Below are 16543 nucleotides of genomic sequence, written 5' to 3'. Positions count from 1 at the left end.
TGTGACTGAATGGACAATGAACTTCCTCTCTTCTCTAGCATCTGTACTGCTGGGCACTCGCTCGTCCACCGTAGCTGACTAGAACCACGTGACCCTACGCGTTTATTCCGGCACAGCGGATTTCATCAGGGGATGGACTACACTCATAATTACTTGAAATAAATAGTACCATAGTCCAATCACAGAAATAAATTGCATTGATAACTAAACTAAGTCATCTGTGTTTGCCAATCAAGTGGATCTTACTAACAATTAAATATTAATAAAAAAAACTAATGAAAAGGTATGACCTAAATTACCACAATAAATTAATGAAAAATGATAATTACATTACAATAATAAACAAAACAAAAATTTCCCAAAGTAAATCAATAATCAGAAACAAGAATAAACAACAATTAATCAATGAAAGACTTAAATAAATTCACATAATCAAAATCAATATATAATAACCAACAGGTATATATATATAGTGCAGAATAAATTTAGTTCTTCAGTATTCGGTGATACCTTTTTTTATTGGACTAACAAATTATGTCATAGGACAAGCTTTCGAGAGTTATCCTCTCTTCTTCAACTAACTCTCGAAAGCTTGTTCTATGACATAAATTGTTAGTCCAATAAAAAAAAGGTATCACCGAATACTGAAGAACTAACTTATTCTGCACTATCACAACTGGACTAACACGGCGCGAGAGAGAGAGAGAGAGAGAGAGAGAGAGAGAGAGAGAACCGCGTCAACACAATACGTAACTGTAGCCCAAAAACTGTCTTAATTTATGATATTATATCAATAGGCAGTGGTGCTAAAGGATAATAAATGTGTATGGCAACAAGAACGTATCCTTCTGAAAAAGCACACGGGCATGCCAAAAGAGTGATAACAATACAAAATGTATTATTGTAGGTAAAAACAAGGGGTGAAAGATTACAAGAGGAGGGGGACTCACATCTACCAATTCATGTGTTCCATGAGGCAAAGGCACATAAAAAGGTCAAAATATATACCAGAGATCATCAATATAGATAGGCAGCTCTATATCAAGCGTACATCTATACTATTACACAAACTGCAGATTTGTGCATAGAAAATGGAACATACCCGTAGTTGAAGCAGTAGATGCAAAAATGGAGGCTGCGTGAGCCCAAAATTAAAGATGCGATACATCACTCCGGGATGAAGCCCACCCACGGGCGAAACGCGTAGAGTGTTTGCTTTTGGCAGCTTTATATTATTTTTTGGCATGACTCTTACTGCATGATGCAGCTTCTATGGACTTTAACTTTTCATCACAAGCACGCATTGGAGCTAAACCACCAGGAACTGACCCCTCTTGCTACGCCATGACAGCTGAGTATCACTTTCTCTCCTGCCTGGAGTCAGGGTTCCTCGTGGGATCTGTGCTCATGTGTGTTTGATTTATTCAAGAGCACCGGCATCCTGCCTTTTTTCAAACTTATGTACTGTGTTTGCCTATGTGCTAGGACCATAGATACTACATGTATTCATGCTGCTTGTTTACTAATCATTCTTTGTATTTGCTGACCAGGGTATGAGTTTTGTTAATATCTTTTTTTCTCCCCTGTGTTTTTCCCTTGGTAAAAGTTATATTTTTGTCTTATATACACCTTTGTGTATATAAGTTTATTAAATGTCATACTTTTCCTTATGCCTTTAGTTGCAGTTCACATTTTGTAGCAGGGTTTTTTTTACTACAAGGGTTTTCTTTGTACCAATTAGCTTTTTTGTGTTAATTTATTATTTAGACACATCTTAGTTATTGGATCATTAGTCAGCATTTATTTCATATATATTTCTAGAGAGTCATAGCCTGTATATTTTTAGCTGCCACTAGTGTGTTTATGTTTTTAAGTTAGTGTTTTTTGCTGCTCCATTAATAAAATTTTCTACTTTTTCTACTCTGACAGAGCATCCGGGTCTTTTTACATATAATGTATGTATATATGTATGTGTATATATATATATATATATATATATATATATATATATATATATATATATATATATATATATATATATATATATATATATATATATATATACTATAATTATTGTGAATCTACAGAGATCAACCATCAGATGAGAGGAATAGATGAAATGACCATATAAAAATAATTATATAAATAAAAGGCTTGATATGAAATAAATAAAAAAAAAATTATAAAATTAACATTACTTAAAAAATGAATTGAAAAATGAAATGAAACATACTGAAACACACATTTATCCATATATGTGTACATGTATATATGTATATGCTCATTATAATTGTCTTCTATCTAATTAAACATCTATGTGATCCCACATATTCAATGTAATGAAAGACTTTGGGATACAACATACAGTATGATACAAATACCTATTACAGTGAAAAGTAAACATGATAAATCAATGTGTACATACATACAGTATACATGCGCGGACTGTCCACACATATACATATGTGTACATATACTGTATATAACACCAATATAAACCCACAGAGGGGGGAATCCTTAGTTCAAAGAGAACCATAAGTAGATTATGACATAAAGATAATTATCCAAATGGGTCTGATTACAACCATTAATCTAAATTTAGATTTGGCAGGGATAAGAAAGAAAGAGAACAAATCGAGAAAACAAACTGCCCAGAACTTGATAAATTGGACAAGAGTCACGGTACAAATATCTTTAAATATGATTGATCTATTATCTAATTGTGTCGCCAAAATATGTATATATGTATATAAATAAATTGAGTGAATATTCAAGTGAAGGTGTCTAATATGTATTTTATTATTCGTGCTACAAATAATTATTAATTATTACAATTAGATGCTTATATCTTAATGAATAAACAATTTGAAATTGATTCTGTGATTAACATTATGAATGAATTAAACTGTGCTTAATTAATTTATGAATTAAGGTGATGAATTTTGATAGTGAATAACTACAATATGACTGTGTGAAATATTAATGATAAAATGTGATATGGTGCATAATATTAAATATTATTAATTAATATACTTCTAGCCAGGGGCCCCCCTACTACAAGACTGGGAAACAGAGGGAACATGCTAAACATGCTCAAAACAGACCTCTGTGACCCTGTCAAGGGTACAAGGAGTGGAGATGCCATTACACAATGGTGCTTGTATCAATGCAATCGTTTAAACCTATTGGATTTTATGTTTCAAGCACATAAATCCAAAAAGTCTCTCTAGTTTTGTGCCTCCTATACCTATCACCACTTAATAGTGTGGAAGAAATAGTCTCCAAACCCATAACAGTGAGTGAAGAGGGATCTTTGTTATGTTTCTCAAGATAATGTTTTGACAACCCATGAATAATATTACGCCTGTGTTCTAGGAAGCGCGTGCTAAGAGTACACGCTGTCCTGCCGACATATTGATAACCACAAGGACATGTGATAATATAAACTAAAAATGTGGATAAACAATTGACCTGACCCATGACTTAATAAACAGATTTATTTATTAAAGTGTAATGTGATATTATTAACCTTGTGTAAATGTTTACATGTCAAGCATCTCGTGCGTCCACAAGAAAAATTTCCATTTTTAGATGTCACATTCAAAGAGTGATCACGGTTTTGCTTAAGTCGGCTTGGAGCTAATAATGTTTTCAAATGTCTTGCTTTCTGAAAGACCACCGGTATCGGGGGGCCCCCGATGAAGCCACTACAGGTGAAACATATGTAGGGCAGGCTAAGCGCTACCACCTAGTTCGCTGGCTATATCGGAGAGGTCTGCTGCCTAATTTCCATTCAGAGTGTTTTCGGAGACTTCAATAGGAAGCACAACACTCTGACTACTCCTTATCTCTGCATGGTTCTAAGTACAAGACACATACTTTGTGATCTTGAGACAGCTGCTACTGTTCACCATGACAGACTCACAGGCTCACTAAACTTTGAACCTGACGGTCTGGCACAAATGTGTGTGTATATTGATTTATAATTGTATCTACCTGGCTCAACCGAATTCATACTGAGCGCACACATCATTTCAGGCTATAGCCTTCACCTTCATCTAGGAGTAGTTTTCAAACGACAGTAAGTTGTATTGGAATCACTACCACCTCTAGTATAATTATATAGTTGTGGGATACTTTTATTGACAATAGTGTTTCCTGGTCTACACTGTCAGTTTGAATTAGGCACACAGTTAACCTCTCCATTTTTAATTTAATAATTTTAATCACTTTGGTTCACATTATTACTGCTGCAATAAATATATTTTAATTGTTTATTAATAAATAGTAAGTTTTAACATAGCTATAGGTGTCCTCTTGTGCGGCATATAGGGAGCTTTTCTTTACTTTTTTGTCTAATAATTTCATTGTCCTCACCAATACTGAGCTCTAGATCCAAAAAGATGATTTTTTTCCTTATTGATATCAAAAGTGAATTGAAAATCCATATGATTATTATTGAATAGATTAAGTTGAGCCTCAAGGTCCTCCAATTCCCCATCCCAAATCAAAATAAGGTTGTCTATGTAACGGCCATAGAACACCAGACTCGACCCCAGCACCGCATCACCCCAAACATGGCGATCCTCCCACAATCCCATGTAGAGGTTAGAGTAACTGGGGGCAAATCTGTTCCCCATGGCCGTCCCACAGACCTATAAATAGAATGAATTGAATGGCCTTCAAAATGAATGTAATCTGTGTGTCACATATGTTTCTATCTTGATCAAGAAAATATTTAACTGCTGCTAACCCTTTATTGTGCTTTATATACGTATATAAAGATGCTACGTCGCATGTAGCCCAGATGTATGTAGGCTTCCATGCGATTTTAGAGATGGAGTCGATGACGTGCAGCGTGTCCCTAAGATAAGATCTTAATTTGGCCACTATGGGTTGTAAAAAATAATCAACAAATTGGGACACGCTGGACGTCATCAGCTCCACCCCCGAAACAATGGGTCTACCAGGTGGTGATGTAAAATTTTCGTGCAGTTTAGGAATATGGTAAAATATGGGGATTCTGGGTGATTTAATGTACAAAAAATGGAATTCAGATTTGTTAATGACACCTACATCTAAAGCAATGGACAAAAAATCCTTGAATTGTCTCTGGAAGTCTTTCATAGGATCTTTCTCCAAAGTGCAATAGGATGATTTATCGCCTAAAAGGCGATATGCCACTGTAAGATAATTGGATCGGTTTTGCAAAACAACCCCCCCTTTATCTAGTGATAAAGTGCCTTCAAGCACAAAACGCGTAGTAGTGTTGCACCCTCCACCATTTTTATTAATGCAGCTTTAATAAACTCATTGTTTATTGCCACAAGACCTGTTCTTCGTTGCTGTGCGCCATACAACTATTTTTGTTTATCTCTGGACGCGCCTGCATGCCTGAGGATTCACAGGGGAATATAGTGAGTACTCTCATTTATTATGGGCCTTCCAAATAAGGAAGGGAAGATATAATAATACTGCTCCCTACCTTCAGGGAATTATTGAGCCAAATGCATGTGAAGATTGAGAACTACACTTATTAATTAAATACATTCCCCATGTGTTGTGACCTCTATAATTTGACAATTGTTGTGGGACCAAGCACTTGAGCTCCAACAAATTCCTATATATATATAACTGTCCAATATACTGTATTGAGCATTCCTTTCCAAGGTGTAACAGTTTTTGCACCCCAAAAACTGAGGCTACAAGGGTTGTCGCTAATAGCGCTGAGATCCTGAGCACCTATTGAGTATATCAGTAATTGCAGACAATTATAATAAAGTAAAAGAGTTTATTAACTTTTAAAGGGCTGTATACAGAGTTAAACTATGCTGCAACTCAAATGTAGTTGGCACTCGTCCCAGAACTTGATTGTTATGGAAATGGTACTCTATGCAGCAACCCCAGACACACCCAATACAGATCTTATACTTCTATTAAACAAAATCAGCATAAACATATACATTAGTTCAACTTTCTTATTAGAACATCACAAAACAGTGATGCTAGTTTGCAATGGAAACGCGACGTCATGACGTTATTTGACATCGCAATATCATGTTGCTATGGCAATGAGACACCATGTGGTGCCTCGTTCATGACGTCCGTGGCGTCATTTGATATTGGGATGCCAAAGGAGCAGGAGGATGGCAGAAAGGAGGCAGCTGAGACAGGCAAGTGCCTTGCCATTTCAGTAGGTCCGATAGGCCCGAGAGTGCGGCAAAAGCTTATGGGTGAGGAAATTTTTGCTTTGCCCAAATTGTGCCGCCCTAGGCTCGGGCCAAACGGGAAATCTGACACTGGTTACTTCCCAGATGCTGGGAGAGAATTTACAGCCTCTTATATATATCCCCTCCCCTGCAGAGTCATCAGTCTTTGCCCCTTAGGGCATCATGGGAGGTGTAGTTTTTCCTGGGCATATTAGAAGAGCAAACTTGCATACTTTCACTACCCTGAGAAGGGGACTGCAACCTTTCAAGGAAGAAAAGCTATTTTATAAAAGATGTTTGTCCAAAATAAAGCTGAACCCTGTTATAATGCGGTCCTCGGGGGCCACCAGATCTGACAGGGTTATAATCGGGGTCACGCTAATTTAAAAAAAAAAACGCTGTCGCTTGCCCGATTGGAAGGAGGAGGAAGGAGGAAGGAGTTAGGCACCGGCAGCCCCAGCACTTCTCTCAGCAGGCCCACCATGATCCCCAGAAGCCCCACCATGATGCCCCAGCAGTTCCCCCAGCAGTTCCCCCAGCAGCCCCACCTCAATCCCCCGCAGCCCCACCACAATTCCCACCACGATCCCCCAGCAGCCTCGGAAGCCCCACCATGAGGCCCCAACACTTTCCCCAGCAGCCCCAGCACTTCCCAGCAGCCCCACCACAATCCCTACCACGATCCACCAGCAGCCCCAGAAACCCCAGCAGCCCCATTATGATGCCCCAGTGTCACGGTAGACCAAGACTTATACACACATTAATACCGGGATTCTAGATTCAGCACCACAAGGCGGGCAAAATAAATTGTAATTTATTTCCTTTTCAGACAAACACACAAATCTTGCCCAATTACACTTAATAAAACACTTACTGGGTACAGGGAATTAATCAAATGTCCTTGGAACGAAACAATGTCTCTGGGCGCCCCTGCACTCATGCAAGTGGGTGCGCAAATTGATCCGTGTAACAGTTCCAGGCTAGGGGCACAAGTTGCCACCCCTATATCTCCGCCAAAAGAAAAAAGTTTGTTCAGTCCTTACTGTGTTCGTTCGGAAATGCTTAGCTCTAACGAATTCCAGAAGATAGGCACGATCCTTGGATACAATATAGTTAACCCCTCACACTCCGGAACCACTGACGCTGGAACTTGGGGAATCCGATGAAATCTTCAGATGGAACTAACAGGGATTGGGCATCAGGCATCTTTATTGGGTTAAGGGTTTTATACCTAAAATGTACAACCAATCTCTCCCGTGGGAACATTTCTCCCACCTATCCCAGACTTGCCAGTACCTTGCAAAGAGGGCAGAAGTTTCTTCCCGGTTTGCTCTGAGAATGTGCTAACGTGACACCTGAGCTACTTAGCATACCGGGCCCAACCTTTACCTGGCGACAGCAAGTCTGGGATCTGGCCACAAGGTGTGAACAGCCATATGTTGGACCTGTTCCTGGTACTTAACAATTTCCTTGCCGACTTAGCACATAGGGTCTCTGAGGCTTTTCAACTCCGGACATCTCTAGACACTGAGGCACTGACTAACCAGGGTGCCTTTGAAGTACGGAGATGAGAAATCCTTCAGCTCCTCCACCCTTAACATATTTACATTTTTAAGGATTTATTACCGGGCTGACAGGACAAGTTCCTGTCTTTACATTTAAAACCAGCACTGAAACACATTTTATTCTTTATACTGTATGTGGTTTCTATATGTGTAAACAAAATAAAACAAATATGTATGAGTGTCGTATCTCTTCAGCTAACTGGGATCCAAAAATAAGATTGCTAGTTCTCTCCTAGTGCAAGGTAGACACTTAATTGGCACATTCTATACATATTCACATAGCTGCAGCTAGGTTCTGACCTGCAAAATAGGGACAATAAAGATGGTGGAAGGGAAAACAGTGAACTCAAGTGATTTGAATAGGCGCCAAATTCTCCCATAGACAAATTAACAGATGTGAAATACAACACAAAAACGAATATAATATAATATAAAGTGTAACCCAAAAAAGGGAAGGGAAAACAGGTCATTAAGGTGCACACACAATTAACCCAATTCAGTCCCAATGCGATTTAGGGTTAACCAGCTGGGTATAATGCCTTTATTACTGGCCTGGTTAACCTCCTATCACCACACACAGCGCTACCCCCATCAGCCCCAGCACTTGACCCAGCACTTCCCCAAGCAGCCCCACCACGATCCCAACCACGATCCCCACCACGATCCCCCAGCAGCTCTACTGCAATCCCCAGCCATATTGGTTAGAGGGAGGAGGCAGGAGTGAGGCGCTGGCAGCCCTAGCATGTTTCTCCAGCAGCCCCACAATGATCCCCAGCACCACCAAAGGTAGGGTGTGTGTGTGTGTGTGTATAAAGTTTGCCAAAAACGTTTTTTTTTTAAATATTCGGTGTCAACGCTTACACCGCGTTATAAGTGGATCCGCATTTTCGCGGATCGCGCTATAACGGGGTTGAGCTGTATTGTGAGAGCCGCAACACATACATGAATATTACACCCCCACAAACACATACATATACGGTACACACTAATAGATCTTTACTTGTCACAGGAGACCAGTAATTTTACACCGAAACCACCGGGATCACAAGCACCAGACAGGACAAAGTTGTTGAATAAAATGGGTTTTATTCTGGTACGCCAGCAGACAAAACAAAGATGTACAAAACAAGATACAATACCAAATGTGTGCCTGGGGTGTAGACTCTAGCCTCACTAGGTGCAGGGGCCTGCTTCAAGAAGGCTCTCCCTGTCCACTTCTCTTCCACGATATCAGAGGGCTGATAACACAGCAGAGCCTCTGATATGTATCTCCAGCTGGCCACAGTCAAAATCAAACTCCTTCACAGAATGACTCAGTCTCTCTGTCTCTCATATGCTCTTCTGAAGTAATCGCCACACTCTTCTCAGAGTGTCTCTCCCTCTGTTAGTCTCTCTGGGGGAATCTGCATTCTCTTATCAGCAGCCCCCTTTATATATCACTCTGTGGCTATCCTTTAAAATGGGAGGTGGGCTGCTGGCCAATCAGAGTAAACCTGATTGTCCACTCTTTCACACTCACCAAATGTTTGTAACACCTCCACGCTTCCAACCATTGTCTCAATACACATTTATCTGCAGGAACTTCAGCTAATTCAATCAGAGTCCCCGCCATACAAATGTACACATGCAAATCACATTACAAGTCTGCTATCTTTGAAATGAGTACATACAGTCACATAATCCAATCAATACTTTACAGGGCGGACTCCCAAATCACATCACAGTGCTTACACATAGATCACAAAACACTTTTACTTGCTCAACTAGACTTGGGGATTGCATTAACAGGGAATAAAGTGCTTTGGAATACATTCTCACATACATAGTTCATTATACATTCCCTGTTCTACCATATATTAAATAGATTTGGTTGAAATAAGCCTTACACAGGTGGCCAAGTTACATGGATTTAGGGGTAACTAGCTCGGCTTCATTTCAGTTTTGTGATGCCAGCTAACCCTACCGTCACAATACTGTATAAGCATTAACGTACGACAAACTTTCTTTAATCAGAATTAGAGAAAGGAAAAAATACGTGGGGAATAAAATGCATCTCACAATAATAAGTCCCTTTATTTTGTTTTCTTTTCATTGTTTTTATGTGCAAACAGTTTGTTTCACAGTTTACAAATACACAATACATACATACACTACACCCCCCAAATACACACACTAACACTACCCCCCCAAATACACTAACACACACTATCCCCCCAAACACATACACACTACCCACCAAACACATACTACCCCCCCAAAACACACACACACTACCACCCAAACACACATTACCCCCCCAAAAACACAATTCCCTCCCAAATACACACACACACTGTCCACGCCCAAAAATACACATACTAGCCCCCCAAATACAAAAACACACTACCCCCCCAATGCACACAAACACTATTCCCAAATACACAAACACTACCCCCCAAATACGCACACACTACCCACCCAAATACACACACCCGCCCCACCAAATACATACACACTACACCCCAAACATACATACACTACCCCCCAAATACACACACACACTCATCCCCCAAAAACACACACACACACTATCCCCACCAGTCACCCTACTTCCCCAAACACATACACACTATTCCCCAAACACACACACAGACTACTCCAAAAACACACACTACCCCCCTAAATACACACACACACACTACCCACCCCCCAAAATACACACACATATATACACACACACTTTGGGCATACCTCTCACCCTGACTGACCTGCCGGTGACTGTGAGGGGTCTTGGCCCTGGTCGGGCGTCTTGTTACCGCTGGGTATCTCCCCAGCTTCTGGCCTGTCTCCTGCACTGACCAGACATGGCTGCTCTGTCACGTCGGTGCACTTCCGGCTCGCAGAGGCATGAGAGGCCAAGCGTTGGACAGTGCAGTAGGCAGGCCAAAACCTGGGGAGCTATCCTGCGGCAACAAGAGGCCCGACAAGCACCAACCGGTCTCCCCCGCAGTCACCGGCAAGACAGTGAGGTAGAGAAGCAGCATCTGGGAAGCAGCAACCTGTAGACGGAGATGTAACTGTGTGTTTGTCTTTGTATACCTCTCTCTCCTTCTACCTTTCTCCCTTGTCCTTTACACTTTTTCTGAATCCTGCAGGTTATTATTGTTTGTAAGCTATTGTAACCTTTTTTTACCTGTTTTTAGCACAATTATATATGGAATTTTTCAGTATTAGTGCCCAGCATTGCCCTCTTTTGTCAGAGGTACATATTATTATTATTTATTTGTGAAGCGTCAACATATTCCGCAGTGCGGTACAATGGGGCACAGAGTTGTGTATATTACAAAATCAGAAACAGTTATATACAAGTGAGGACAAACCTGTAAAAACACATACAAAGATGTAATGAGGGCCCTGCTGGTGAGAACTCACAATCTAGAAGGGTAATGAGTACATACTGTAGTATAAGTTACTTTTTGCTGCCTCTTGGCTATTCTCTACAGTGGTGAAAAAGTATTATTTCTCTTTTTTATGTACTCTGCATAGCATTGTACACATTTAGATTTTAGTTTATTCATATTGAACTTTTATTTGCTCTTTTTGTACTATCCACTGTTATTTTTATTCTTGCATCCTTAAAATTAATCTTTTATCTAACACATGTTATGCATATTTGTGTGTTATTATAGTCCCATTAGTGTCTGTTCTACTACCCTTTGGTATTTAGGACTTAGAGATTCCTTCTGTCCTCGAGCACCAATAGCTATATCATATAATTACCCTTTCTCTCTTGAGTGGGGCTGTCTGGTCCAGACTACTGTATATAAGCAATTCATAAGTAATTAACCTCCAGGGGGCAAAAACTATATATATAAAGATTTTATTATTACTTACAGAAAATCTGCACAATGGGCTCTGTTATGTTCTTTGATGTAACATACTACGTATCAGATGGACAATAATTTGTTGGGCAGGACTTAAAGCAAACTGTGGAACGTTATTTGCTTGTATAAAGTGAAGTACTGGTTTTTGTTTGCAGTTATTGAGTTAACTACAAGCTGAATCTTCAGCACAGATGTTTATTGCCTGCAACATGAATTGTATTTTACTCACCAAACATAAGGTAGGTTTATCTGATGTTCTGCATCTAACATACAGTACAGATGGAGTAAAACTTACCACCTACAGAGACGTGGCTGAAAGAGCTAAAGTCCACTGCACCGGAGACTGTCTGCCGCGGCCATGCTGCGGAGTGTCCTGCTTCTGGATAGGACCCCCATAGCATTAATACTCTAGTGTTGGGGCAACTGTGGTAACGTGACCGCAGCTTACCCCGATGCTAAGAACATTAAGGTTTGCTACAGGACATTCCTATCTTATCAAAGACCAATTCTAACTTTCCTCTCCCTACAGTAACTCTAACAATCTGCCTCCATTACCCGCTCAAATATAAATCCTGAAATATTCCTCATACTTTAGAGTCTAAACCATTTCACTGAATTCTAACTCCTATTTCTACCCTTTCAAACATTTGATTCACATGTTTCCTATACTTGTAAATGTAAAGGGGAAATGGTCCACACAGTGTTTCAAAATTGGTGCATAAAAGCACAATTGACAGAGACAAAATCCCACCTCTATCTATAGTACATGCACATTTAGTTGATATACTTTATATGGTGTTATGATTAGAGTGACAACAAATCAAATTGAAAGGCAGTTCTACAGCAGGAAAGCGTGGCATGGTTCCATGGGTCTATTTAAAATTGTATTTGAAAAAAAAAACTTCTAAATGTCAGTGCTTGAAAGTGTCACAAACTTTCTGAAAATGTGCATCATATGTATGAAGACTTCTAACATTTGAGGCATTATTTGTTTTTTAACATTACATTTTTCTGACATAACGCATCATGTTAAATATCTTATAAATAGAATTTTGATTAAAATAGAATTGTGTGTATTTTTTAGAACTGGTGTTAGTACATATCAAACATTATTGTAATATAATTTGTAATAGCCATATTGTGAAAATAAAACATTTTATTAATGTATATAATGAAACATCCTTGCTGCATCAAATACATTTTTGATTGATACATAACAACTTAATTATGCACAAACACATTAACAGACATTGTATGGTTTACGTCCAAATTAGATAGCGTGTGCACCAGAAAAGGAATGATATAATGTAGTACTGTAGACTAAAGTTCAATCTAAGGTGTGTTGTATGCACTCTCAATTCCCCAGAAAGTATTAGACATTCAGGAAATACTGTACTGTATCTTTCATTGAGGGTCAATAAAAGATATTTCCTGAGTTCAGATACATTCAGGGAATTTGTGGGTGCATAGCTACACACCGTAGATATCACATAGCATTTTATTTAGACTAATACACTATACTGTATTGTTCTTTTTCAGTAGCGCACCCTTTCTACAGAAATTTGGAGGAACATTGGAAAGTTCACTGGTGATTTTTGCAGCGACCTCCAGTCCCTCCTAAGTGTTTTCTATTCATATTTTATTTTTTTCAAACATATTGTTACATTATTTGGTGTAAGAGTCACTGGGTAGAACTTTTATCATGTTATATTTAATTTTGCAGTGTTTATGCCATGTTGAACTTGGCTGACTATTTTGAGGCACTTTCTCCTTTTATCTGGACTCAGAAACATTCTTTATTTAGTGTTAACCATTACACTTGTACATTTAGCGCAATTCCTTTTCTGTGCATCAAAGAAAACAATAATTGAAATTTCTGACTGCCAATTTTGCACTTTAAAGCAATTTTTGATGCTTGGTACATACACCCCATATTGTAAGCTTGTGAGTTTCAGTCCTGGTGTAGCCGTCTTACAGATGGAGCCAGACTTACTGTCAATGTAACAACAAAACGTTGCAGGGGCCAGAACACGCTGCAGCCGCGCTCGGTTGCTGCCTAGAAAACAGAAAGCGACCTGGGAGAATTAACTCAGCGGGCGGGTCTCTTCTTCTGAATGGGACCCCCACATCGTTAGTCCTACCAAAGCCAGCCACACGTCTGTAAGAGATGCACAGATGAGTCCCAGTGAGAAGTAGTCTCATCTTCAGAGCAACTTTTACAGCAATCATTATTTAATTTTTTTAATTTATAAAGGTTTGAAGCAGGCGGTCTCTGGAGCTGATTCCCATTCCAGGGGCTACCGGTGGACCCTATCTCTATCTCCAGAATCAGGAGATCCCCAGATCTGACATTAATGGGGTTCAGCTCCGGAGACCCCCTGCTTCAAACTTCTATAGATAAATGATGTAAATGTCCTGTCGTTCATGAAGTACAGTAAATAACCAAATATGATCCTCTAGTTTTTCCTCTCATGATGTAAATTAGAGACCCATATTTGGACATCTACATCATTAAGGTTCAGGAAAGACTATAGTCTGTAAGAACAGCTCTGGGGACACATGGAGAGGTATTTACTCTCTGGGACTTCTCTGCACAGCTATTACAGCCTGTCTGGCCTGGGATGATTAACGCTTCTGTATCTCTCCCTTTTGGCAAAATTTACCATTTGCGGGGCAGTGGACAAGCCACAGACAGGCCGAGGATTTCAGCCTGTTGTTCCGTCGTCATGAAAACAGTAACTCTGGCAACATCTGTATCGATTCCCTTCTATACAGTACTCAGCATACTGCAGTATTCTATGTCAATCCATTGGATTCTTCGGAAAGCTTGTCATTTTCTGAGGTATGTTTGTCTATGTTGAGACATCTGTACATTTAGCATTTTGTTTTAAAAGAATATTGAATAATAAGCTATTACTAATCTTATAAGGGCTTGGATCATAAAACAGTTTTGACCCCTTCACTTGTTCATAGGATAATTGTTGTAATTTGATAATTGTTGTATTTTTCTATTCTTTCTCAGCCTCCAGGATTAACCTCTACACTTCGCTTGTAGAGTATTTATTTGGATTATTGAATTATTTGCAGAATCAAATTGGTGAATAACCTGGAAACCTTAGTACTGTTATTAATTCCAACATCTACAGATGTTTACCACTCTCCACAGCTGTGTTTTATTATGTGCTTTACTTGCTCCTGACCTGCTTTTTACATCCTAATAATGCAGACATTAGATGGGAGGAACATGACCACTGTGACACAATTCATCCTTTTGGGTTTCCCTCTGTTTCCACACTTGGCTGTGTTCTTTTTCTGCCTGATCCTGCTGTCCTATCTCCTCACCATGGCAGGAAACTTCCTTATCCTTACATTGGTTTTCTTAGACCGAAGACTCCATAGGCCTATGTATTTTTTTCTATGTAACTTGGCTATCATGGAGATCTTTTTCACCAACACCATTGTGCCAAACATGCTAAGTGGTTTCCTGGTGGATGGAAAGTCCATATCTTTTACTTTCTGTTTTACCCAGTCATATATTTATTTCCTAGTTGGAACTGCTGAGTTCCTACTCTTTGCTGTAATGTCATATGACAGATATGTAGCTATTTGCCACCCCCTACGTTACACAGCAATCATGCACAGACGTGTATATCTGCAGCTTATAGCTGGAGTATGGCTAGGATCATTTTTCTCAATCCTTGTTCCTACAACCTTAATTATGAGATTGACATTTTGTTTTGATGTGATGGATCATTTTTTCTGTGATGTAGGTCCACTTCTTCAGAACTCTTGCACCGACACAACCGCAATCCAGATGTTGATATTTTCCAACACTTTCATATTGCTATTTACTTTCTTGGTTACTTTTGTATCTTATAGTAATATTGCAATAGCCATATTAAAAATTAAAACTGTGGAGGGTAGAGGAAAAGCTTTTTCCACCTGCTCTTCCCATGCCATAGTGGTGACTCTAATCTTTGGCAGCTGTATATTCATGTATTCAAGGCCGACGCTGGGTCAGACTTCTGACTTTAACAAGTTGGTGGCAGTCGTGAACACTGTGGTGGTCCCTCTGATCAACCCTTTCATTTATACCCTGAGAAACCAGAATGTTAAAGAAATACTCAAGGATAGAATTTTTCATGTAGCAAGATGCTATGAGGGCTGAATTACACTTTTATAAGGACTCGCTGCTTTACAGCTTTCAGATTTCTGTGAACATTCTTTGCACCCAAGTCTCCCCAAAGGTATTTCTCCAAGGAGGTTCTCCTTACTATGCTTCCCCTTCGCTGGTACTCTCCCTTAAGTTGGCATGGACAGGGTTTATTTCATCAAGAAAAAGACAGCTTAAAAAACTTGCAGATCGTCACCTTCTCCTCCGCCTTGCATTTTTTATGGGGGAGTCTGTTTACATCCAGCTGCCGTCACTTGAGCTCACAGCTTCTTTGATATGAGAACACAGGAGTCTCTCCAAAGGTAACAGCCTTTGGCAGCAGCTCAAGGCAGCCAATATGTTTCAGCCATGTACCGCTGTTCGCTGATGTTTGGTAATGTTTGTAATGTTATAACTGCTCTATTGAATTCTGAAACTCATCATCCATCTCATCCGCTGTACCTACTGTTCCAACTTACCCTGCCTTAAAGATTGTAAGCTCCTTGAGGCAGGGCCTCTTCTAACACATGGCAGGCCAAGCCTACCTCATCTAACACCATTTTAATTGTGTCTGTAAATGTTATGTAACACCTCTATCCCCCGGCTTAGGAAAAGGGTCCCACCAAAATCGGTTACTTGGACTTGGTTACAACTAGGGCCTGCAAGAGGAAGTAACCCTTTATCTCCCTGTAGGGACCAGGATGCACTAAGAAAACTCTAGCATACCCCAAGAGTGCTACTTTTACATACTGT

General features: G+C 39.6%; 1 protein-coding gene across 1 annotated transcript; it reads left to right on the top strand.

Annotated features, from left to right (window-relative positions):
• The first annotated feature begins 15070 nt into the window (after positions 1-15070).
• On the top strand, positions 15071-15805 carry LOC142464602 (olfactory receptor 6E1-like). Its single transcript, XM_075567972.1, has one exon. The coding sequence runs from the start codon at positions 15071-15073 to the stop codon at positions 15803-15805; it is 735 nt and encodes a 244-aa protein (XP_075424087.1).
• Positions 15806-16543: the final 738 nt, after the last annotated feature.

Source organism: Ascaphus truei, chromosome 13 (genome assembly GCF_040206685.1).
Source record: "Ascaphus truei isolate aAscTru1 chromosome 13, aAscTru1.hap1, whole genome shotgun sequence".
In the NCBI taxonomy this organism is placed as follows: Eukaryota; Metazoa; Chordata; class Amphibia; order Anura; family Ascaphidae; genus Ascaphus; species Ascaphus truei.
The sequence above is the reverse complement of the archived record's forward strand: the minus strand, read 5'-3'. Positions and strand labels throughout refer to the sequence as shown.

Excerpts from the sequence above, each read along its gene's own strand:
- LOC142464602 (XM_075567972.1), top strand. The coding sequence starts at position 15,071 with ATGGAGATCTTTTTCACCAACACCATTGTGCCAAACATGCTAAGTGGT.